General features: G+C 41.2%; 1 protein-coding gene across 1 annotated transcript in view; it reads right to left on the reverse strand.

Moving 5' to 3' along the window:
• DCHS2 (dachsous cadherin-related 2) overlaps positions 1-25750 on the reverse strand; it is a 237902-nt gene that overhangs the window by 22850 nt on the left and 189302 nt on the right. The window contains exons 14-16 of the mRNA XM_089302325.1: positions 11348-11461; positions 5116-5327; positions 1355-1506 (exon numbers count right to left, since the gene is read on the reverse strand). Of these exons, the coding sequence (XP_089158451.1) occupies positions 1355-1506; positions 5116-5327; positions 11348-11461 (478 nt within the window). The remainder of the gene's footprint in view (positions 1-1354; positions 1507-5115; positions 5328-11347; positions 11462-25750) is intronic.

Raw genomic sequence — 25750 nt, forward strand, 5'->3', positions numbered from 1 at the left:
TCAGGTTTTTGACAGTCTTTCACTGTTATGGACTGGGATACTCCAAATATGTTTGCTCTAAGCCTAGACTTTTGTATCTCTGACTTTTCCAGATACCTACAATACCTGTGACACTACTGTTCCCCCCTTTATAGAACGCTGTATAAGGCCAGCGTATCTTGGACTCTAATGAAACATGCTAATGTTAAACCTGTACTTTGAATAAGATCATCTCTGGGAACTGCAATAAGGCCCCTGATGACAAGGTTACATTTTCATACACAAAGTAAGAATCAAGAATTAAGTCATTGCCTACGATGCTGGCATCCCTTAGGAGCACCATTGTGAGTCCTGGCTGCTTTACTTCTGAACCAGCTCCCTGCTAATGCATCTGGGAGAGCAGCAAATGCTGGCCCAAGTGCTTGGGTGCCTGCCACTCATGTAGGAGACCTGGATGGAGTTCCAGGCTCCTGGCTTCAGCCTGTCCCAGACCCAGCAGCAGTGACCATCTGGGGAGTGAACCAACAGGTGGAAGATATCTCTTTCTCCTTCTGTTTCTCCCTCTCTCTCTGTACCTCTGCCTTTCAAATAAATAAATGAATATTTTTTTTAAAAAAAGAACCATACATTGCAAAAAAATATTTTTAAAAAGAGTTAAAAAAACAAATGCCATTCAGCCTTCATTTGTTTTTTTTTTTTTTTTAATTTTGATTAATTAATTAATTTATTTTTTGACAGGCAGAGTGGACAGTGAGAGAGAGAGAGAGAGAGAGAGAGAAAGGTCTTCCTTTGCCGTTGGTTCACCCTCCAATGGCTGCCGCGGCTGGCGTACCGTGCTGATCCGAAGGCAGGAGCCAGGTGCTTCTCCTGGTCTCCCATGGGGTGCAGGGCCCAAGCATTTGGGCCATCCTCCACTGCACTCCCTGGCCACAGCAGAGAGCTGGCCTGGAAGAGGGGCAACCGGGACAGAATCCGGTGCCCCAACCGGGACCAGAACCCGGTGTGCTGGCGCCGCAAGGCAGAGGATTAGCCTACTGAGCCGCGGCACTGGCAGCCTTCATTTGTTTTTAAAAACAATACCAACAAACCTTTGCTGAGGGCTCTCTAGTTCCGGAGACATCTCACATCACATCATTTAGTACTTCACAGCATCCCAAATGCATCAACTCTTAGAACGAGACCTGCAACTTCTTCTAGGCTAATCACTTTTCCCCGATAGACCATAATTTCTAAGACTATTTTAATATGTAAAAAGGATGATCCTAAGTTATACCAAAGGGAAAACACATTTTAGAATCAAGTTTGCACAATAAAAAGTCATGCCTCAAGGACCAAGCAGAACAGTTGATCAAATGGAGCGGAATCCTGGACAAACCTGTAGGAGCTGCTGCTCTCATAATCCAGAACCACCCTTGTTGTCACCACACCACTGAGTGCATCGATCTGGAACACCTCTTCATGGTTGCCAGAGACGAGAGAATACTCAAGGAGGCCATTCAGCCCACTATCCAGGTCAGTAGCAAAAACCTGCGAGGAACGCGTTTCTGTTAGATTTAATCTGCAACATTAGGAAAGCCTGTTTTTCAGAGAAATGCATTATGAAGAAAATCTACAGACTGACAGAGAGCTTCCTCTGGTCTCATGCAGGTGCAGAAGCCCAAGCACTTGGGCCATCCTCTGCTGCTTTCTCAGGCACATTAACAGGGAACTAGATAGGAAGTGAAGTAGCGAGGACTTGAACCAGTGCCCACATGGGATTCAGGGGTCACAGGTGGCGGCTTAACCTGCCATGCCACTTCTAACTTTTTAATAAAGTGGATGGGGCTGCGAGGGGGCAGGGAGGAAGGCCTTCTCTGCATTCTTGTCCAGAGGATTTCCAAGTGACTTTGAGTAGGAGTTGCACATATGTTTGAGCTGCAATTCTACATTATAGGAAAAATCAGTTGAAAAAAATCTGATTTGCTTGAACAGAAAATTTCCAGTACTGTACATAGATTCATGGTAGCAGAAAAGCAAAGAGATGTCGTAGGATATCCTCACACAGTAAGTGATTTTATTTGTTCTTTTTTTCTGCTTTAAGTATTTCCTATAAAATAGGCCATGTGTGGATTTGTTTTGTAATAAATTTTAACTTTAAGAGATCTTTTAAAAATGAAAGAAAGTTTAGATTCAGTGTTAACAAATATAGATCCAGATCATTTATTTGATGGGTCATCAAAGCAGTATTGAGTGTAAAACAATAGTTGTGCATCATTCCCCATGGAGAAGAGAACCCTAGGCTCACAACACTGGCATCCCATATCAGAGTGCTGGTTCAAGTCCCAGTGGCTCCACTTGCCATTCAGCTCCCTGCTAATGCGCCTGGAAAGGTAGAGGAGGATGGCTAATCTTTGTTCCTCTGCCACTCATGTGAGAGACCTGGATGGAATTCCCGTATCTTGGTTTCAGCCTGACCCAGACCTGGCTGTTGTGGCCATTTGGGGAATGAGTCAGTGGGCAGATCTCTTTCTCTTTCACTCTCTCTCCCTCTCTATCACTCTGCCTTTCAAATAAATAAACAAGTGACTTCTAGAAGTAGAAGAAGAAATTAAATAACACATTTGGTACAAAGTGTTTGAAATCCACATATAGTTTTTTCATAAATACACACTTTCCCTGAGTGTTGTGAAGGACCTTCATATGCATGGATTTAAATATTTTGGTTACAAAATAAGTTTTTAATTACACTTTCTGTGAATTTTGTGAAGTGACTTTGTATACTGTTTGATCTGCATTAATTGTAATCACTAGACCAAAATATATCAGTGGGTTCAAGATCTGGTTTAAGAAGAAGTTGACAACATTATTAAGATTCCATTTATAGGGGCCGGCGCCGTGGCTCAATAGGCTAATCCTCCACCTTGCGGCGCCGGCACACCGGGTTCTAGTCCCGGTTGGGGCGCCGGATTCTGTCCCGGTCGCCCCTCTTCCAGGCCAGCTCTCTGCTATGGCCAGGGAGTGCAGTGGAGGATGGCCCAGGTGCTTGGGCCCTGCACCCCATGGGAGACCAGGAAAAGCACCTGGCTCCTGGCTCCTGCCAGGATCAGCACGGTGTGCCGGCTGCAGCGGCGGCCATTGGAGGGTGAACCAACGGCAAAAAGGAAGACCTTTCTCTCTGTCTCTCTCTCTCACTGTCCACTCTGCCTGTCAAAAAAAAAAAAAAAAAAAAAAAAAAAAAAAAAAAAAAGATTCCATTTATATATACATATATGTCACACACACACACACACACACACACACTCCTCTATGTCCACAGCCTTGGCTTCACCTCACCTGCCCTGTCTTCCCTTTGCCAGGATACTACACTGCTGTCCTAGCGGGATCTTATTTGTGACTCCCTACCCTCTCAATCCAGCCTCGACACGGCTGTCATAGCTCTCAGGGCACCAGAGGGGCCCAAGAGACCACCCTGGATCTCATGAGCAAGCTCTTTGGGCCAGAAAGGCAGCAATACACAGTTCCCTTCGCGAGCATCGGGAAAAGCAGCTGGTCTTCCTGGTCTTCCTTTGGCAACGTAGATGCGGTGTGTCAGTGTGTGCAATGTGTTAGAATGGCCTGCACAGGAGCAGCTCGGGGGCGGGGAGGAAGGCCGAGAGCACAGCTTCTTCTAGCCATCAAGAGGATTCATGTAATCTGTCTCTGTCTTGGGAGCCCTTCACCCAGGGAGAGTTGGCTGGGCAGGGACAGAGGCAGGTAACCAGACCGTTCGTGGGGTAGGGCAGAAGGCAGATGAGTAATGTCACTGCCATTCCTAGCAGGATTGCATGCAGCAGAGGAGGGCCAGGGCCTCACAGGAAGTTTGTGGAGCTGTACCCAAAGGAAGGCCAGACTGGCTGTACAGCAGCCAAAATCCAAAGTGACTTCTGCAGATGATGCGTTCTTGAGCCTCCTATGTTTCTAGTTTTTGAACAAGACATGGGAGAATGGCACTACCAGCTTCCTGGAATATGAATGATCTAGACATAGAAAAGAATGAAATGCAATGTCTCCACCCCAGAGTTGGCCCTTGAGAGCTCTGTCACTTGGAGTACTGGGCTTTAGTGGTGTCTTCCTTCTCACTAATTATGTACTATGCAGCACAGGCTGGCCCAGGCTACCAGGTGGGAGAGAGCGGCGTGATGCTGCAGGGCCCCAGTATGACAAAGTAGCCTGGACTGGGCAGGGACGATAAAGATTGGAAAAGCAAACGTCCCCAGCTTCTCCTTAAACATCTCAGTCATGGCTGACACCACAGTAAACACGTCTGGAACACGCTGGCGACTGCAGCAGCACGGCTACCATAGCACACATGAATCTGCAACAGCCGATTGCAGTGGTGCGTCGGGGCACAGAGCTGGGACTGCAAGACAGCTGCCAGTGCTGGTCCTGCCTGCACCCACAGAGGGAATCAGGTGCCTCGGGAGCCAGGCTGGAAGTAAAGGGAGGGTGATTTCCAGCAGGGGTGGGAACGTTTATCCCGCCAAGGGCCATGTGGATATTTATAACATCATTCACAGGCCATACAAAATTATCAACTTAAAAGTTAGCCTGCTATAGATTTATTAAATTTCGAGTCCTGCCTGCAGTTGCCAGACCAAATGACTTCCACGGGCCTTATATGGCCCATGGGCCAGATATTCCTCCACCCCTGCTCGAGACCTTGTGCAAATGTCGTTCTGGGAGGCCTTAGACTTCTCCTCCAGGAAGAGCTGACGTTTTTCCTCTTTTCTCCCATGAAACTAAATGCACACTTGTAGTCTTGCATGAATGATGTGGCATTTAAATGATATACTCCTATTTCTGACTTCTCCACTGAACGGTAGAATTTACAACGCTGGTGGTTTGCTGTGTCCCTACCTGCTCCCTGAGAGTGCTCACGGGGTTCCCAGAGAAAGGAGGAAGACAGTACCGAGCACTGAGTGAAGAAAGAGAAGAGGGAATCCCTTCTGTATAGGGTTTCAGCCAATCCACCAAACACTGAGCACACCTGGGAAACACTGACATGTTAAGTTCTGTGTTGGACATGGGCCTCAGCTATCTGGATGTTATTGACTGTGATTCTAATACTTGTGTGTGCACGCACACACACATACACACACACAAATGTATTTCTGTTACCTGTACGACATGAGTATTGTGGCTCTGGCCTTCAGACACCGATGCCTGGTAAACGCTTTGCCCAAAGCGGGGTAGGTTATCATTCACATCCTGTATCAAGACTGCAACTTTGCTGTACGCTCTCTGCCCACCACTTTCAGCTACAACGATGAGCTGCACTTCGTTCCTGACTTCAAAATCGAGAAACTTGGGATCTTTGACAGTGAGTTGTCCTGTTTTGAATCCCCAGGAGAGAAGGAAGGAAAAGTAAATGATCTTCTGATTATTTTAAAAATGTCCCAAACCGCCTTGGATCCTTGTGCTGGCATGCTCACCCGCCCCTCCAAGGCCCCCCTTGCCTGGCTTCCCTTCCTTTCTGACCAGGGCCATCGGGAATCAAGTTGAGAACTTTCACATATTTTCAGGGTTCAAACACATAAGAAATCTAGTTGCTACCCCTTGAGTCGCCCTTGTCCCTGCATAGCCTACCATGACCCCTGGAGAGTACACTGGCTGACCACCACCTGAATTCACCCCTCTCTGCCTCCACCACTTTTGCCTTCATCCAAGCCACCAGCATCTCCCACCTTCTCCCTGCACTTACCTGCCCCCTCTCCCCCAGTCCAGTTTCCATTCTGAATTGAATAGAACATGGCCCTGTCATTGTCCCACATATAACTTCAGTGCTTTCCATGGCTGTTACCACAAATGGTGAAATAGCCAGAGCTGGGCTGGTCCAAAGCCAGGAGTTTCTTTGGGTTTCCCACATGGGTGCAGGGGCCAAAGCACTTGAGTCATCTTCTACTGCTTTCCCAGGTACATCAGCAGGGAGCTGGATCAGAAGTGGAGCAGCTGGGACTCACACCAGTGCCTGTATGGGATGCTGGCTCTGCAGAAGGGGGTTTAACACACTACACCACAGCACCAGCCCCCATGGTCTGTTTCTCACATGCTCACTTTGGCATCACCATGCATAGGTCTCCATAGTCCTGGGATGGCCTCTACTTCCATCTTCATCACTTTACCGACATGTCTGGGTCATGGGAGTCCTCTTGGCTAGTAAGCGACACAAGGTGAAAGCTGTCTCTTCCATACCATCATGTTCCCAGTGCCCAGCTCAGGGTCAGGTCTATGGAAGGCACTCAGTGATAGCTTTCATATCCTCATACCGAAGAAGGAACATGGGAGTGGGCATTTAGCCTAGTGGTGAAGACGCCCTATCCTGTACTGGAGTCCCTGGGCTCAATACTGGGTCTGCTCCTGACACCAGCTTCCCGTTAGTGCAGCCCCTGGAAGGGAGCAGGTGACAGCTCAAGTGGTTGGGTACCTGAAATGCATCTGGGAGACCCAGACTGAGTTCCCAGCTGCTGGCTTTGGCCCTAGTCCATGCCCAGCTGTTGCAGGCATTTGGGGAACAAACCAGGGGATGAGAGTTCTTTCTACCTGTCTCTCTCTGTCACTATGCCTGCCAGGGTAGTTGAATGTGAGGATAATGTTGTGCTCCAGTTTCTGCCCCCAGATGAAGAAATACATCTCCTGAACATAATTGCTTTCTCTGGTTTCCACTCTTTTTCCACCACTTTACAACAAAATCTTTGTCTCCATTTAAAATTATTAATATTTACTTGGCTTTCACTGTCAGAAGTCCCATCGAATAGCAAGTTGTTGAATGTACACTGATTTTGAATGGTAGAAGCCTGAAGACACACATCCCAGTGCTGGGAACTTAATTTAGCTCCAGTCCCTGGCCTCAAAGTCTGCTAATTTTGTGGCCTGATGTAAGATGCTCAGATTGTATGAAGCTGGGTCTCCTGTTCTGTAAAGAGGGGATACTAAGCATCACTCCCAGCATGGCTGTGATGCGTGGTTAGGATGTTTCCGTGCAGGGGCCAGTGTGGTAGCACAGTGGGTTAAGCTGCCACTCGTGACTCTCGGATCCCACATCAGAGCACTGGCTTGGGTCCTGGCTACACTGCTTCTTACTGAATTTCCCGATGACACTCCTGGGAAGACGGTGGAAGATGGCCTCTGCCGCTCATGTAGGAGACCCAGGCACAGTGCCAGGCTCCTGGCTTCAGCCTGGGGCAGCACTGGCCATTGCAGCCATTTGGGGAGTCAATCAGTGGCTGGAAGATCTCTATCTCTCCTGCTCTGTGCATCAGATATAGATTTAATATCTTTATGAACTCTGAACTTAGAAGGAGACAATTTAATAACCGTGGGCTTTTACAAGCTTTTTTTTTTTTTTTTTTTTTTTTTCTGGTGAAAGAACCTGCACTGTTTCTGGAAATACAGCCTGGAAACCACACTGCTTCTTGCTTTATTTGAAGCAGCTCCCCCAGATAACCGACCTAGTCCAAAACACCTTCAGGGCATCTGTCACTCACTTGGATCCCAGCGAGACTTGTATGCTTTTCTAACATTCTGTCTTTGGTTTTGAGTGTTTGGGAGAGATGTTATAGCTCCTATTCTATTTGTAAGAAAATTAAATACTCATAATTTATACTCTATAGTAACAATGCCACATGCTACCAAATTTAAAATGTCAAAATCACTCTAACCGCTGACATCAGAGTTAGGTATCGATTTAGAACCAAATTGCTTTTCCAGACCACAGTCTATTGTGACCAGCAGCCCTGACAGGGAATTCGGGGGAGCTCTAACTTTTGGTAGCTGGAGAATCATCAGGATGCATTCTGATGGGCTGGTGGTGACAGCAGCTCCTTTCTGAAGCCTCCATGGCACCAAGGTTGATTGCTGAACCCACAGCTAAGCGGCAGAGGAGCCAAGGCTGAGGGTGGGTCCAATGCTCTCACCCGCATTCCACCAAACAGAGGGTCCTACTATCATGCTGTGTTACTGTTCGTAAAGGACACGTAAAATAGAAGTGCAACCCTAAATGGCCAGTGCCACTTAGGAGAAAGTGTGCCAATTACAGCGCAGATCAAAGTGGATGTCTTAATAAAAGTCTTGTGTTTAGGCTTTGATAATTGGAATTTTGCACTTGGAATGAATCTATGGTTCTAATGCTTTCCTTGCTTGGGGTTTATTTTTGGCATAATAACTGGCATATGGTGTGAACGCTGTGCAAATGCAATAGACAACAACAGCCAGCCTAAGAGAGTATTCCATGCTGGCACGCCGACTACGTCCATATTTTGCCCTGGATGATGCATGTGCGTGTTGTAGCACTGGCATCAGCGAGCTGAGAGAACTACTGGGCTCTGTCTAATGGGAAGGGCAGGAATTCATATTTCCCTAAGAGTAAGGAGCCTCACAAATACCAACCTCATGTTCTTGCTTACATGTCACTGTGCCAGTTATGTAATAATTTGAAAACAAAACCATTGTAATATATTCCTTCTAATATAGGAGAAAATTTCCCAAAGAGTTCATGGGAAATGAAATTAAAAGCTGAGCTTATGCTGGTGGAAAGATTTTTGAGAGCCATGCAGTTTTTCATAATACTCATTTTCCATAAACTTCTTGAGGACACCTCATTTGCATGAATTTCAACAGTTTTTGCACCAAAATCAACTTATCTTTTAATGTCATTTTCCCACAAACCTTTTGAAGTACTCTCATCTATACAGACATCACCTTTGCCCAACTTAAAAAATACACATCAAAATGACATTAAGATTCTGTAAATGCTACATGCTTGATAAAATAAGCAGGCCACCTCAATCAGTTACATACTCTATACATGCAACTGTACAAGCCCAAAGCACAATGTGGCAAATATTTGTTACCCAGTAGCTTTGAAACCCTCTCGTGAAACCTGTGTCTTTAAAAAAATTGAAAGTTTGACAATTTTTGTTTTATTTCAAACTAACAAATACCGGAATGCATGTTGTCATCTGCTTTTTACATACATATTCTTTGTCAAACTGTAAGATTCCTGCTGCTTGAAACAGTTTCAGATATTTTAATATCAAGTGGCATGGAGTCTGAACACAAAAGTCAACCTTTGGTTTGTAACTATGGAAACAGTTTGTGGTGTTTAAAGAGATTAATCTAGGCAGAAAGGATATTAAGGAAACTCTGAGATGCTGGCAAGAGGCAGCTAGATCTGTTAAAAAATACTAATAATGCCTAATTTGAAAAAATTAAATTGTGGTCATGAAGGGATAAAGAATTGCCAGTCGCTTATGTTATTCAGGAGCAAAATGTTGCTTTATGTTGGACTTTAAATACCTGACAATAGCTAAAGAAGTAAAAGAGTCATGTAACTTTCAACTAACACAAGGGAAATGGCTATTTTAATATAGTAATTGGGCATATTGAGTATAAAAAAGTGTTGGAATTAATAAGAGCTTGAAAGCTTTTTAATACAAAATCAAAAAATAAAGTCCATTTCAAATATATGATTCCATATATTTCTGGAAAAATGAATGAAAAGATAATGCTATTTAAGTGCAAAAAACTTAAAATCTATGCACAGTTCAATTCACAGTATGTATTTTCATAAACCTTTTGAAAACCTCTCATATACACAATTTCATTTTTTCCCACAAATTTATAGTTCTGTTTTAATTCCATTTTTCTATGAAACATTTTGAAGTACCCTGGCATATACTAACACTGGTAAAAAAAATTTATTTATTTATTTAAGCATGAAAAGCACGAAGTACTCCAGCTAAATCTACAAAAGACATGCAACCGGGTATATAGCATTCTTTGCTATTCTTTAACATCAAATGGCTTATGTACTATTTAAGCCATACCAAAGATATTGAGCTAAAGAATCAAGTCAAAGAACAGTGCATAGCATTATTCCATGATGAAGCTTAAGTCAAAGTAAAAATAAATATCATAGGGATTCAAGCAGAGTGGAAACACTACAGTGATACAAAGAGTCAGTGATTAATACCAAATTCATGTTTCTGAGTATCTCTGGGATGAGAGACAGCTAATGCCTATGTTGATTAGCTAGATTTAGCCACCCACATGTTTCTAAATAATAACCATAAAAAATGTGGGGAAAGAAAAAAAGAGAGTTGTAAAAGATGCTCCCTAAGGCTCTAGTAATGGCTTATTTCTGGACACAGGTGGCAACTACAGGGACTTTTCCTTTACTGTTGTCCCATCTAATAGTTTCATATGTTCTGACATTCTGTTTTGTAGATATTTCATATAACATTCGTAAGTAAGTGACTTTTAACATAAAGTAATTGCTTAATTGCAAAATAAGGCTTGACCCCAGGCAGATTTTATCTGCATTTTAATGGAAGAATCCAGGTGGCAATGTTGGGCAGGAGCCAAGCCTGGGTCATGTTAGGAGTGGGAGAGTAGAAGGATTTGAATAACTTGAGGAAATATGCAGACTCTACTATTCTCTCTACTTCCTGAACATTCTAATTCTCAGCTTCTCCCCCAGAACCTCCAGACACCTGGTCTGTGAGAAACAAGGCTTGTTGATGTTTGCAGATAGCCCTTTTGTCAACAAGCTTTCTGCACCATCCTTGAAGCCAGTAATGGGTGAAGAGAGAAGACTTCCTCTACCCTACCTCTTGGAGGTTGCCGACCAGAGGCCACAGGCTGTGTGCACCACCCCGGATGAGAAAGCATTTACTTAAGAAATTATCCCCTCTCAATTCCTCCCATGTGCATGTAACATAGCTTAAATACGGCAGTTGTATGGTAATATAGAAATTATTAGAAACATTCTTCTTGATGCTTGACAACGATGCAGTAGATATGTATCTACTACATAGTTGTTAGTCAAAAAAGTATGTTTCAAATAATCAATTGGGATTCATTTAAAACACAATAATGGTCTTATTAAAGCTAAATTTAATACATGTTGTAGTTGGAAGTAATTTCTTTACCACCACATAGAAACTTTTCCAGCTGTTTTTTTGTTACATTGTTGACATTCAGTGGCGAATTAGAGGAATCTCTGATGAAAATTCCCTGAGGCTAGCCATGTGAGCTTATTTTGAATTCAAACTCAATATCAATGATTTCCCTACTACATTTCCAACTTTTGCAAATAGATGGGTAAATTATAAGTGGAAATGAATTTATCTTTAAAAATTCAAAAAGCAGGATAAGCACAATCTAACAGAATTCTTGGTGAGAATACATAAATAGTTTTTGATTTTCCATAATTTTTCATCACTACCATGAAAAACTCTGATTACCTTTAAAATGACTTATCCCTGACAATTCATCCCTTTCACATTTTGCAGGATTATTTATTTTTGGTAACATTACATGGTGCAGAAGATATGGCTCTTATAAAGATTACCTGAATGGGAGCACAGGAAGAAAACTCCATCTTCATTTCCACTAAAAATTGAGTACTCAATGCTATCCTGAATTGAGTCAGCAGCCAAAGCTTTGACAGTCACAACAGAAGTACCTGTAAAAATTAGATTCAAAATAAAGAACTTTTTTAAGAAAAAAATTTCATGGAAACAAACAAACAAAAAAAAAAACAAGAAAAAATAGTGAGCATTCATTATTTGCCTACTGTACTTTCACTTGTTCATTTCTTCAACAATTACTTATAAATGTCTTCATACCAAATTTCAAGGTAGGGGCTGTGGACATGGTGACAAGAAAGAAAGAAAGATTTCTGTTCTCGTGGTGGCTATTGCATGGTGGAAGAAAGCAGAAAATAAATCATTCACTAAGTACATAATCTACATGGATTTCAGATTGTGCCAACTTTCCTGGACAGAGAAAAACAAGGGTGTGTGATGGCAGGCCATTCTATGGGGGAGGCAGACACCCTTTTGTAGAGATGTTGGCACATTGAACTATGAGAATCCATGGAAGATGATTCTAGAAGGAAGAGGCACCACAGAACATGCTACAGGCTGGGAAGGGATCTGAAGTGAAGCATGGTGAGTAAGGGTAGAGGGAGAGGATGAAGATGGTAAGCCAAGCATGGGGTAAATCTCATTCCATGTGCAATCAGAAGTCATGGAAGCTTTTTAAGGAATAGAATAAAATGATGATTTATTTTTAAAAACATTATTCTATTTTGTAGTAAACAGAGAAAAGCAGGGTAAGAACAGAATAGAATGACTAATTAAGGTAAAACTGCAATAGTCTAAGTAAGATAAAATGACCTGGATCTGTGAGAGGGAAGAAGGAAAGAAGTGGACAGATTGAAGACATATTTGGATATACTGCCCTGAACCCCAGGTGGGATTGGAAAAGGAGGTTACAGAAGCATAAATATAAGAAAGATTTTTCTCAACCAGCCTCCAGTGTAATTGTAGCTAAAGCAACCCAAGGAGAATATAACCATGGACTTAACTGCATGACACAAATTCAATCAAGAATTAGCATAGAGCAGGGGTTCTAATCATAGGTCAACGACAAAGAGGAAGAAACATTAATTCCTCTGATCTAATCAGCACACACTGTATGCACGTATTGAAATTCCACACTATACATCACAATATAATGTGATATATAATTATTGCTAATTTTTAAAAACTGTAAATGTTCTAGAAAGTAGGTAAGAAAAAGATAACTTCAGGGGAGAAACTGGAATCAAGTCAGGTGTTAGGAAGACAAAAGAAAGAAATCGCTTCAAGTTTTGGTGAACAAACTGACGAGCAGCAGGAAAGGAGTATTAGTAGGAAGTGGCAGCAGCAACAGGACAATTGGTGTGCTCTGAAGGAGGATCCGAGAAGGCAGGACAGAACAGGTCTAGACAGGAAGGTGTGAGATAGGGGAGGAATAGGGGGGTAGGCAAGAGCATGGGAGATCTTGTCAATCAGAGGAGACACATGTACCTTTACATCAAGGATCAGCAATATTTTTTTTTTCTGTAAAGGACTAGGCACTAAGTATTTTAGGTTTGGTGGTGTGCCACACAGTCTCTCTTGCCAGTATTCACCTCTGCCATCACAGCATGAAAGCAGTCGCAGACAATGTGCAAACAAATTGAGTATGGATGTGTTTCAATAAAACTTTATTAAAAAAAAAAACAGGTGGATGGGCTGACCATTACTTTATGTGATGGGAAGCAGTGAAGAGAAAATGGGAAGTTCTTGAGCAGCATATTGAGATGCCAAGAGAAGATGCTGAGTGCCAGGAAGGCAAGCAAAGGTTCACGCACCAGAGATTTGGTCCTCAGTGTGGCAATGTTGAGAGGTGGTGTCATCTTTCAGAGGAGAGGCTTGGTGAAAAGTAATTCGTTCATGGGGACATCGCCCTCAGGAGGGATTAATGCTGGTCTCATGGGCTGAGTTACCTTGCATGAGAGGGAGTTGTTGTAAAAGAGCAAGTCTGGCTCCTGAATCCCTCAAGCTTTGGGTCTTGCCATGTAACTGTTCTCTCTCTCATATGCATTCCTGCCATGATGTCATTCACCATGCTGTGATATTCCTGGGGAGCCCTTAAAGTTACTTTCCCTAATGTCTGATGATGTTGAGCATCTTTTCATGGGCTGATTGGCTGTTTCATCTTCCGACCTCGGCTTTCTGTTTTCTACACTCATCACTTCTGATGAATGCTTGATAGTTCTACATTGGCCCTGACCTTAGGTGTGTAACTTAGGGCACCTAACCTAGACTTTCCATCATTCCGAGAGCCCCACTATCGTCTTATTGCCAACCTGCCCCAGAGGCAAAGGTATGCATGCTGTACAGATGGAGAGATGGATGGGAGGTCACTCTAGGTGTCTCCCTGGCTGCTGGCTGCTGGATGTCGAACCGCAGGCAGTTTTGTATAAGCACAAGAGGAAAAGCGAAAGAACATTTTAAAGAACATTTTAAAGCATCTCTGACTCGGTATCAGAGATGAATACGCAGCAGGGCTCATTTCACTCGAATTCCTTTTGGTAAAGGCAAGAAGCACGGACAAATGAAGTTGAGTGGGGGAGAGCAGAGGATGCCCGACTTGCCCTTGGCACTCTGCGTCAGCTCACTGCTGCCCCCGGGGAAAGCAGGCTTTGGGAGGCTGGTGGCTGTGTGTGTTTATTTATTTATTTTTAACAAGAAGACATAACAATTTTGACAGCATTTTCACATGAAATATCTCAATTCCTAAATGTTGAAAAATAATCTAACTTAGGGAAAATATCCTACCAGCTGGGTTGAGAAGAGTGTGACTGTGGCCAGACCACAGTTGTCAGTCCACCTTCTTACTGCCTCTGCTGGAGAAGACAGATGCTCCTTTTTTGTTACCAGCCCTTTTAGCACTTAGACCACATGGCTGGTTTGTCAGCCATGCCCTCGTACTGAATACATTTAAAGATTGATCTCATCTGCTTGCTTAACCTGGACTACACCCCAGGGCAGCAGAAGTTTTCTGTTTATTCATATTCTGTATATTTCTATAATTGCATTTGAGTTTTGACTTTTCAATCTGCAGTATCTGACATCTTCTGTTCTGCAAAATTTTTTGACAGTAAAACACTCTCTTTCGTATCAGAAATTGATCTTTTCATGTAAAGTAGGTATTTAATGAACAAAGAAAGAAAGAAATCAGAAGGATGACAGAGAGAAAGAGAAAGGACACTAAAGTTCTCTAAGATGAAAGATTAGAAAAGTGATGGCGTCACCCTACAGGATTTCTCTGAGCTAAGTGTGATTGTTTTTAAGAATAACTCAATGCTATAAAACCACCTCTGAAAGTGGAATTTGCAGTAGTTAAAAACCTTTTAGCACCTAGTCAAGATCTCTGCTGAGCTTCTTCATAAATCTCAATACCTTGCTCTAGGGAACAGAGTTTGAAATTCATTCTGCAGGAGGTTAGAGAAAATAATCCCTAAACCTAACAAATGGATGTTTCTCTCCAAAATACTTAACAAGACTTCACTAACAAGAACACAAAAGAAGAAAAGGACCTGGAGCAGACAGAATGTGCCCCCAGGAACATTTCACTGCTTAACACTCAAATAAAAATGCAATGGTCACTGTAACTGTCAAATGAAACAAGCATGTGACATGATATTGCCTGTAAAACTGGAACTTAAATGAAAATTGTGTGAAGGATTTGCTATGGAGAAGAACAAGAAAACCCAACCTGAATATATGACTCTCTTTAGAAACATTCTGTTTAACATAAATGGTGACAAAGTTTAAAGACCACTGATCAAGATTTGTTAATTCTTTTCAACCTAGTTATGAAGTCATTTCACAATGAAGCTAAGGATTTTAACTGATCTTCGTGGAATCAAGTTACTGCACATGTTGAGAACATTTTCAAACTGCATTATAATCTGATGCTTATTTTACTGCATTTCAGGAGACGCTGTTAATTTTAAAATACTAACATTTTTATAGGAAATATGCCTTCACAGTAGTGTCCTACGTTCTATCTTAAGTGTTCAATCACAGCTCTGTGCTTCCTGACACAATTTATTTTTTAAACACAGGAAATGTTATTTCAACTGGCTTGTCATATACTCTTAGGCGTGGCAGTAAGAAGAGAAACAGCTCTGCAGGCAAGATGTATAATCCTGCTGACGGCCTCTTGTTCATGGGTTAGGATGCTTATTACATGCCCAATTACAAAGGAAAACATGGAAAATGCTTGTGTCAAAGAACAAAGATGACAGGCCAGCACTGTAGTGTAGTGGCAGTGCCTACAACACTGGCATCACATATGGGCACCAGTTCAGGTCCTGCCTGCTCCTCTTCCTATCCAATTCCCTGCTAATGGCCTGGGGAAAGCAGCTGGAGTTAGCCCATGTACTTGGGCCTCTGCCAATCACCTGGGAGAACCAGAAGAAGCTCCTGGCTGTTGCAGTCATCTGAGGAGTGAGCCAGCAGATGGAAAATTGCTCTCTGTCTCTCCCTCACTCTCTGGAACTCTTTCAAATAAATACTTTTTTTTTTTTTAAAGTGTAATATATCTAGTGTTCGTGTTTTTTGTTCTTTACAAAAATACAATTACAAAATAAATATACAGAGAAAAGTGAATTCTCAGTTTGGAAGCAGAATTACATAATTCTTTTAAGATTTATTTATTTATTTATTTGAAAGTCAGAATTTACAAAGAGAGAGAGAAAGAGAACCTTCCATCCAGTGGTTTACTGCCCAGATGGTGCAATGGCCAGGGCTGGGCCAGGCTGAGGCCAGGAGCCAGGAGCTTCTTCCAGGTCTCCCACTTGGATGCAGGGGCACCAGCATTTGGGCCATCTTCTGCTGCTTTTCCCCAAGAGCTGGATTGGAAGTGGAGCAGCCAGGACTTGAAATGGAGCCCGTATGGGATGCTGGCATCAGAGATAGCAGCTTTACCTGCTATGCTACAACACTGGCCCCAGGATTGCACAATGATTCATGCTATGTGGTTGTACAAATCAGCAGTCATAAAAACATTAAGCTGAAATAATGATGAAAACATCAAATTCAGAGTTTGCATGGGTATATAATTCTAGAGTCTGATGTTTCTTACTTCTAAGCAATGCAAACATTTTCTTATTGATGAATGAGTCAAGAGAAACAGAATTTTCAACCATTTGGATAATTCTAAATTTCCTTAGTTCTTAAATGCCCAACCACTAAAACCCTTACCATATGTCAATCATTTAAGAAGGAACACTTGGAGGGACATCAGCAAGATGATGGAATAGAAAGTCTGAGATTCTATTCCCCATCGAGACACTGACTTAACAATATATGTTACAAAAAGCCTTTTTGAGAACTGCAAAATCAGTAAAGTCATGGGCTTCCAGGAAATAAGAGTCACATTAAAATGGGTACTAAATGCTCATTAATTTCATACCTGACAGACTTCCCTGATGCTGACACATGATAGTGAGTTAACACCAGACTCAAAGCTTCCTCATCAGGAGGAGGACAATGGCTTGGAATATGTATGTCCAATGGGGGCTGCCCAAGCAGCCAGCTTCTCTCTCACCTGACTCAGAGCACTGGTGGTGACCAGCACAGTCTGGGTACCCAGAGGCTGCTGAGAACAGAAGAGAATTCGGTGGTGCTGCAGAACCTGTGGTACTCAGGCTGGCACCACAGGAGAAGCAGGACTTTACAAGCTCCTGGAAAAGGAGCTGGGAAGCCTCTGGAATTGGGGAATCACAGGAAAATGCTCAAAGTGTATCCCAGACAAGGTCTGAGAAGCCCCCAGAATCTAACCACGCTGATGGGTGAAGATCTTACTCTTTACAAGGCTCATCTGTAAAGACTGGGAGAAGTGACTTTTTCCCCCCCAAATGCACAAAAGCTATCCCCAGAGTAACATACAAAGAAACAAGTAAAGATGGCCAAATCAAAGGAACAAATTATGTATATCTACCAGATCTGACCCTAAAGAAATGGAGAAGTAGGAATTACTTGGCAAAGAATTAATAATGATCACCTCAGAGAAGTACACTACATTCACGTGCTACAAGAGAACACCTAGAGGGACAGTCAATTAAAATTGGAAAAACCATGTACAATCAAGATGAGAATATCAATAGACAAAAATTAATCAAGAATCAGACATTCTAGAGCTGAAGAACAGAATAACTTGATGGAGACATTTGCTGGGGTTATTTAACAGCAGCCTTGATCAAGGGGAAGAAGGGATGAGTAAAGTTGAAGACGTGTCATTTGAAATTAGTAGAGGGTTTGAAAGAAAAAAGAAGAAAGAAAAGTGAAGCACACTAAGGGACTTACTGGTTAACCATCTGAAAGACCAATACACTCATTGTGGAGGTCTCAGATGATAAAGAGAGTGAGAAAAGGCAAAAAGATAGAGAGCTTATTTGAAGAAACAATAGTGAAAAACTTCCCAAATCTGAGGAAGAAAACAGACATTCAAATTCAAGAAGTTAGGCCGGCGCCGCGGCTCACTAGGCTAATCCTCCGCCTAGCGGCGCCGGCACACCGGGTTCTAGTCCCGGTTGGGGCGCCGGATTCTGTCCCGGTTGCCCCTCTTCCAGGCCAGCTCTCTGCTGTGGCCAGGGAGTGCAGTGGAGGATGGCCCAGGTGCTTGGGCCCTGCACCCCATGGGAGACCAGGAAAAGCACCTGGCTCCTGGCTCCTGCCACCGGATCAGCGCGGTGCGCCGGCCGCAGCGCGCCGACCGCGGCGGCCATTGGAGGGTGAACCAACGGCAAAAGGAAGACCTTTCTCTCTGTCTCTCTCTCTCGCTGTCCACTCTGCCTGTCAAAAAAAATAAAAATAAAAAAAAATAAATAAATAAAACAAATTCAAGAAGTTAACAGGACTACAACAAGGATGAACCTAAAGAGGCCCCATATGGAAACCCATTAAAATCAAATTGTCAGTTATCAAATATAAAGAAAAATGTTAAAAGCAACAACATGAGGAAAGTGACTCATTTTATAAAACGGAACTTCTAAAAGATTGAGCTTTTTTTTCCTTTTTATTTAAGATTTATTTATTTATATATTTGAGAGTCAGAGTTACACAGAGAGAGACAGAGAGGTAGAGAAAGGTCTTCCATCTGCTGGTTCACTCCCCATTTGGCCTCAACAGCTGGAGCTGTGATGATCCAAAGCCAGGAGCCAGGAGCTTCTTCTGGGTCTCCCACGTGGATGCAGGGACCCAAGGACTTGAGCCATCTTGTACTGCTTTCCCAGGCCATAGCAGAGAGCTGGAACGGAAGTGGAGCAGCTGGGACTTGAACCGGGGCCCATATGGGATGCTGGCACTGCAGGCGGCGGCTTTACCCGCTACACCACAGCTCTGACTCCTGAGCAGGTTTCTTAGCAGAGACAGCACACGTCAGGAGAGAGTGGGATGATATATTCAAAGTGTTGTAAGAAAAGAACTGCTGGCAAAGAATACTATATCTGGCCAATCTCTTCTTCGTAAGCAAAGAATAAATAGACCTGCATAGATAAGAAAGACCAAGGGAGTTCATCACCACTAAATATACCTTCCAAGGTAAAGGGAGTTTTTCGAATTGAGTAAAGTGGACACCAGATAGCACATGAAAGCATACAAAAAGATAAAGCTTTCTTCAAATATATGGACAAGTATTGAATTCTGTAATGCTGGAATGGTGGTACATAAACCACTGTTAATCCTTGTATAAAATTTAAAAGATACAGCATAACTATAAACTGTTAATGGAAGCAAATCGTAACATGATGTAATTTATGACATTGATAACATAAAGTGTGTGTTGGGGGAAAAATAAAGGAGCAAGATTTTTGCATGCAATTCAAGTTGAGCTCTTATAACTTTAAAACAGATTGTTACACATTGTTTTATGAAATTCCCATGGCAATCACAAAGAAAATACCCACAAAAGAAACACAAAAGGAAGTAAGACGAAAGTCAAGGCATAGTTCCACACACACACACACACACAAATCAATGCAACAAAACCAAGGTAGCGAAATAGGGGCAAAATGATAAGACAGAAAAAATTAAACTCATTTCTAAGAAGAGATAGCAACTGTAGGAAAACACCACCACCACCAAGAAAAACAACACTAGTTATACGCTGTCAGACACCTGATGTACATATAAAGACACACACAGGCTGCAGCTTTGGAAATAGATGTCCCATAAAAATACTATCCAAAAGGGAGCAAAGGTAGCCATATTCAAATCAGGCAAAATAGACATTAAATGAGTAATAATAATAATAATAACAACAATAATAATAAAGGTCAATTTACTAGGGAGATTCAGCAATTATAAATATGCATGCACCTAACAGCAAAGCACCCAAATATATGAGGCAAACACTGACAGAATAGAAGGCAGAAACAGAGACACAATAATAGTAGGGGGTTTTAACGCCACATTCAATGATTGACAGCTGACAAATCCATTAGGATACAGAGGACTTGAACAACATGGTAGAATGGTGAAGCCTGACAGACATACAGGGAACTCTTCACACAACAAATGGTAAAATATACATTCTCCTCAATCACACTTAGACGATTCTCCTTTAGCAATATTGAAATCATGCTAAGTATTTTTTTACAGGCACAATGGAATGAAACTTGAAATCACTAGCAAAAGGAAAACTGAAAACCCCAAATTAGTGAACAACCAATGCATCAGTTATGAAATCAAAAGGGCAATTAGCAAACATCTTGAGATAAAAACAATACTACCACATACCAAAAGTTATGGGATGTAGCAAAAGCAGAAAAAAGAGGGAAGTGTAGTAATAAAACACACATTTAAAAATTTAAACGATCTCAAATCAACAACTTAATGTTACATTGCAAGGAAATGGGAACAGGACAAACTAAATGCAAAGTCACTAGAAGAAAGGAACTAAACAGATTAGAGCAGAAATCAATGAAATTGGTAACAGAAAAATACCGACAAAAATCCATGAAAAGCAAGGGTTTTCTTTTTAAAGAGATCAACAAAATGTGGTAGTTAGCAAGGCTAGGAAAGACAAAAGACTCAACCAAAATCAGAGCTGAAAGAGAAGACGTTGCAATTGATGCCACAGAAATAAGTAAAGGATCACAAGAGATTGCTCTGAGTGAATATTTACCAGCAAATTCTATATCCTAGGAGAAATGGAAAATTTCTAAAAACATACAACCTACCAAGACTGAATCACAAAGAAAGAGAAAATCTGAACAGACATAACCACCAAGGAGACTGAATCAATAACCAAAGAACTCCTACGCCCAGAACCAGATGGCTTCAGTGGGGAATTCAAACAAACATTTAAAGACTAATGCCAATCCTCAAATTATTTTAAAGAATAGAAGATGAGGGACTAGCTGTCCTATTTCTGATCCGGCTCTCTGCTCTGGCCTGGGAAAGCAGTAGAAGATGGCCCAGGACCTTGGGCCCCTGCACCCACGTGGGAGACCCAGAAGAAGCTCCTGGCTCCTGGCTTTGGATCAGCTCAGCTCTGGCTGTTGCAGCCATTTGGGGAGTGAACCAGCAGATGAAGACTTCTCTCTCTCTCCGTCTCTGCCTCTCTGGAACTCTGCCTTTCAAATAAATAATAAATCTTAAAAAAAAAGAAAAGAGTTAAGGATAAGGAGAGAAACCTAAAGACAGTAAGATAAAAGCCTCAAGTCACATATAAAGGAAAACCAGCTGGATTAACAGACTTCTCAACAGAAACCCTATATGCCAGAACTTCTTTTTCTTTTCTTTTTTTTTTTTAAACTTTTATTGAATAAATATAAATTTCCAAAGTATAACTTTTGGATTATAGCGGCTTTTCCCCCCATAACCACATCTCCCACTCATTCTCCCATCCCATTCTTCATCAAGATTCATTTTCAATTATCTTTATATACAGAAGATCAACTTATTATATATTAAATAAAGATTTCTCTCTCTTACTTTTTTTTTTTTTGACAGGCAGAGTTAGACAGAGAGAGACAGAGAGAAAGGTCTTCCTTCCATTGGTTCACTCCCCAAATAGTCACTATATGGCCGGCGCGCTGTGCAATCTGAAGCCAGGAGCCAGGTGCTTCCTCCTGGTCTCCAATGCGGGTTCAGGGCCCAAGCACTTGGGCTATCCTCCACTGCATTCCCAGGCCACAGCAGAGAGCTGGACTGGAAGAGGAGCAACCGGGACAGAATCTGGCGCCCCAACCACGTCTAGAACCCGGTGTGCAGGCGCCGCAGGTGGAGGATTAGCCTATTGAGCCATGGTGCTGGCCACTAAGTAAAGATTTCAACAGACTGTACCCACAGAGACAAAGTATAGAGTACTGTTTGAGTAGTAGTTTTACTGTTAATTCGCATAGTGCAACACATTAAGGACAGAGATCCTACATGGGGAGTAGGTGCACAGTGACTCCCGTTGTTGATTTAACAATTGACACTCTTATTTATGATGTCAGTAACCACCTGAGGCTCTTGTCATGAGCTGCCAAGTTCACCAACTCTGATCTTAGACAAGACCATAATCAAAGTGGAAGTTCTCTCCTTCCTTTAGAGAAAGGTACCTCCTTCTTTGATGGCCCGTTCTTTCTGCTGGGATCTCACTTGCAAGAGATCGTTCATTTAGGTCATTTTTGCCACAGCGTCTTGGCTTTCCATGACTAGGCCAGAACTTCTAACCAGCAATATTTTATCCCAAAAAGCTATCCTTTAGAAGTGAAGCATAAATAAGGTATTTCCCAGATAAGCAAAAACTGAGAGAATTCACTAGCACCGGACTAACCTTACAAGAAATTCTCAAAGGAGTCCTGTGTTAGAAGTAACCATGAAAACACATCACTCTAACAAATTCACTAACAGAATAGGTATGATCAGCAGCTAATCAATGAGATGACAGGTGTTAGTTATTATCTGTCAATACTAACCTTGAATGCAAATGGATTAAATTTCCAAACCAACACATTTAGGTTGGCTGAATGGATAAAAATCTAAGACCCCCACTATATGCTGCCTACAAGAAACTTACTTCATAAAGTTGCTGGAAAGACTTAAACTGAATGAGTGGGAAAAGATACACCATGCAAACTGAAACCAAAAATGAGCAAGAATAGTGATCCTCATATACATAAAACAGGCTTGAAATCAAAAACTCTAAAAAGATACAAAGAAGGACATTATATTTTGATAAAAGGATTAATTCAGCAAGAAGCTATAAAAATCATAATATATATGCTCCAATACAAGAACACCTGGCTATATATTGCAAATACTTTTAGACCTAGATGGAGAGACAGACTTGAACACAATAATGGTGGGTGACTTCAACACCCAACTCTCAGCAATGGACAGATCATCCCGACCAAAATTCAACAAAGACATATTGGAGTTGAATAATACTGTTGAGAAAATGGATCTAACAGACATTTACAGACCATTTCACCCACAGCTACAGAATACACATTCTCATCAGCACAGGGAACATTTTTTAAGGTACAGTTTTTATTAGGCCATAAATCAAGCCTCAATAACTTTAGAAAGGTTGAAATCACACCATGTGTGTTTTCAGACTGCAAAGGAATAAAACTAGAAATCAACAAGAACAATCGCACATTCTAAATACATGGAAGTCAGACATGCTGCATGATAAATGGGTCACTGAAATCACTGAAATCAACAACTTTCTTGAAATAAATGAAAATGAAAACATGACATATCAAAACCTGAGGGATACAGCAGAAGCAATATTAAGAGGGAAGTTTATAGAATTAAGTGTTTACATTAGAAAAAGAGAAATGAATGATCTAAAGATGCATCTCAAAGACTTTGATAAACAAGAACAAACCAAGCCCCAAATTACCAGGAGGTGAGAAATAATAAGGATCAGAGAAGAAATAAATGAAACCAAAATGAAAAGAAATTACAAATGATCAACCAAGCAAAGGTGGTTTTTTGAGAAGATAAACAAGATAAACTTTTAGCCAGACTAACAAAGATGAAGGAGAAAAAACTCAAGTAAGTCAAATTACAAATATAAAAGGAGACTTTACAACTGACACCACTAAAATAGAAAGGATCATAAGAAACTATGAAAAACTATAAGCTAACAAACTAGGAAATCTTGAAGAAACTGATAAATTCCTGGATACATGTAACCCACCAAGATTAAATCTAGAAGATACAGAAAATCTAAACAGATCAATAACAAGCAGTGAAATTGAAACAGTAATTAATTTTACAATCAAGGAAAAGTCCAGGCTTTACTACTGAATTCTAAACATTTAAAGAGGAAGCAACTTATACTTTTCAAACTATTCCAAAAACATGAATAGGATGGAACTCTTCCAAACTCTCTTTATGAATCCAGCATCATTCTGATACCAAAACCCAACAAAGACACAACATGAAAACTACAGCCCTATATCCTTGATGAATATAAATGCAAAAATTCTCAGGAAACTGAATTCAAAACCACATAAAAATGATCATAAATCACAATCAAGTGGGATTTATCCCAGAAAAGCAAAGGTGATTCACACTTACAAATCAATAAATGTCATAAATCACATCAACAGAATGAAGAACAAAAACCATATGGTCATTTCAATAGATGGGGAGAAGGCATTTGATGAGATTCAACAATCCTTCATGATAAATATGCTCTAAAAATTGGATATAGAAGGAAGATACCTCAAAATTATAAATGCTATATAGGACAAACCAACAGCTAATATCATACAAACCAACAACTGATACACTGAATGTGGAAAAGCTTAAATCACTTCCTCTCAGATTTGCAACAAGACAAGGACATCTAATTTCATCCCTCTTATTCAACATAGTACTGGAAATGCTAGCAAAAGCAGTTAGGTAGGAGAAAGAAATAAAGTACATCAAAATTGGAAAGGGAGAAGTAAAAATATCCATATGATGTTATATATGGAAAAACCTAACGACTCCACCAGAAAGCTGTTAAACTGATAAGCCAATTCAATTAAGTTGCAGGTTACAAAATAAACATTTAAAAAGTAGCTTTTTCTATGCTAATGATGAACTCACAGAAAAAGAAATCCCATTCACAATAGCCAAGCACAAAAAAAAAAAAATTCCAATGTTTAGGAATAAATTTAATCAAATAAGTGAAAGATCTCTACCATGAAAATATAAAACATTGATGAAAGAAATCATCAAGGCACAAAAAATGGAAAGATATTCCTTGCTCCTGGATCAGAAGCAGCAATATCATTAAAACGTCTATACTACCTAAAGAAAGAATCTATAGATTCTGGGGCCAGAGTTGTGGCATTGCTGGTAAAGCCACCGACTGCAGTGCTGGCATCCCATATGGGTGTTCCATTTCTGATCCAGCTCTGCTATGGCCTGGGAATGCAATAGAAGATGGATCAAGTCCTTGGGGCCCCTGCACCCGCATGGGAGACCTGGACGAAGCTCCTGGCTCCTGGCTTCAGATTGGCACAGCTCCAGCTGTTGCGGCCATCTCTTTCTCTGCTTCTCCTTCTCTCTGTGTATAACTCTGACTTTCAAGTAAATAAATAAATCTTAAACAAACAAACAAAAAAAGAATCTATAGATTCAATGCAATATCTATCAAAATACCAATGGCATTCATTACAGAATTAGAATAATCATAAAATTCAAATGGAATCACAAAACATCCATAATTTAAAAAAAAAAATCAAGCTGGCGGTATCACAATACTTGACTTCAAAGCATACTACAAAGCTATAGCAATTAAAACAGTATAGTACTGGCATAAAAACTGACACAGAGATCAATGGAATAGAATAGAGGCCAGAAATTAACCCACATACACACAGCCAACTGATTTTTGACCAAAGTGCCTAGACCACACATTGGAGAAAGGATAATCTCTTAAATAAGCGGTGCTGGAAAAAACTGAAAGGATGTATGTGGAAGAATGAAATTAGAGCCCTACTCCTTGAAATATACAAAAATCGACTCAAGACAGATCAATTTAAGACCTGAAATGATGAAGTTGCTGGAAGAAAATGTAGTGGTCATACCTCAAGACTGGTATAGGTGATGACCTCTTGAATAAGACCCCCAAAACACAGGCAACAAAAGCAACACTAGACAAGTCAGACTATATCAAACTCAGAAGCTTTTGCATAGTAAAGGAGACAACAGAGTGAACAGACATCCAACAGAATGGAAAAAAAATATTTGCAAGGTACCTACCCACCAAAAGGTTAACATCTGGAATATATCAAAAACTCAAACTCAAAAACAAAACAATCAATCCAGTTAAGAAATGGGCAAAAGACCTCAACAGACAGTTCTCAAAAGAAACACAAATGGCCAATAAATATTTGAAAAATGTTCAATATCACTAGCAACCAGCAAATCCA

This window comes from Oryctolagus cuniculus, chromosome 8, assembly GCF_051225735.1.
Source record: "Oryctolagus cuniculus isolate XC-2025 breed Fujian yellow rabbit chromosome 8, ASM5122573v1, whole genome shotgun sequence".
In the NCBI taxonomy this organism is placed as follows: domain Eukaryota; kingdom Metazoa; phylum Chordata; class Mammalia; order Lagomorpha; family Leporidae; genus Oryctolagus; species Oryctolagus cuniculus.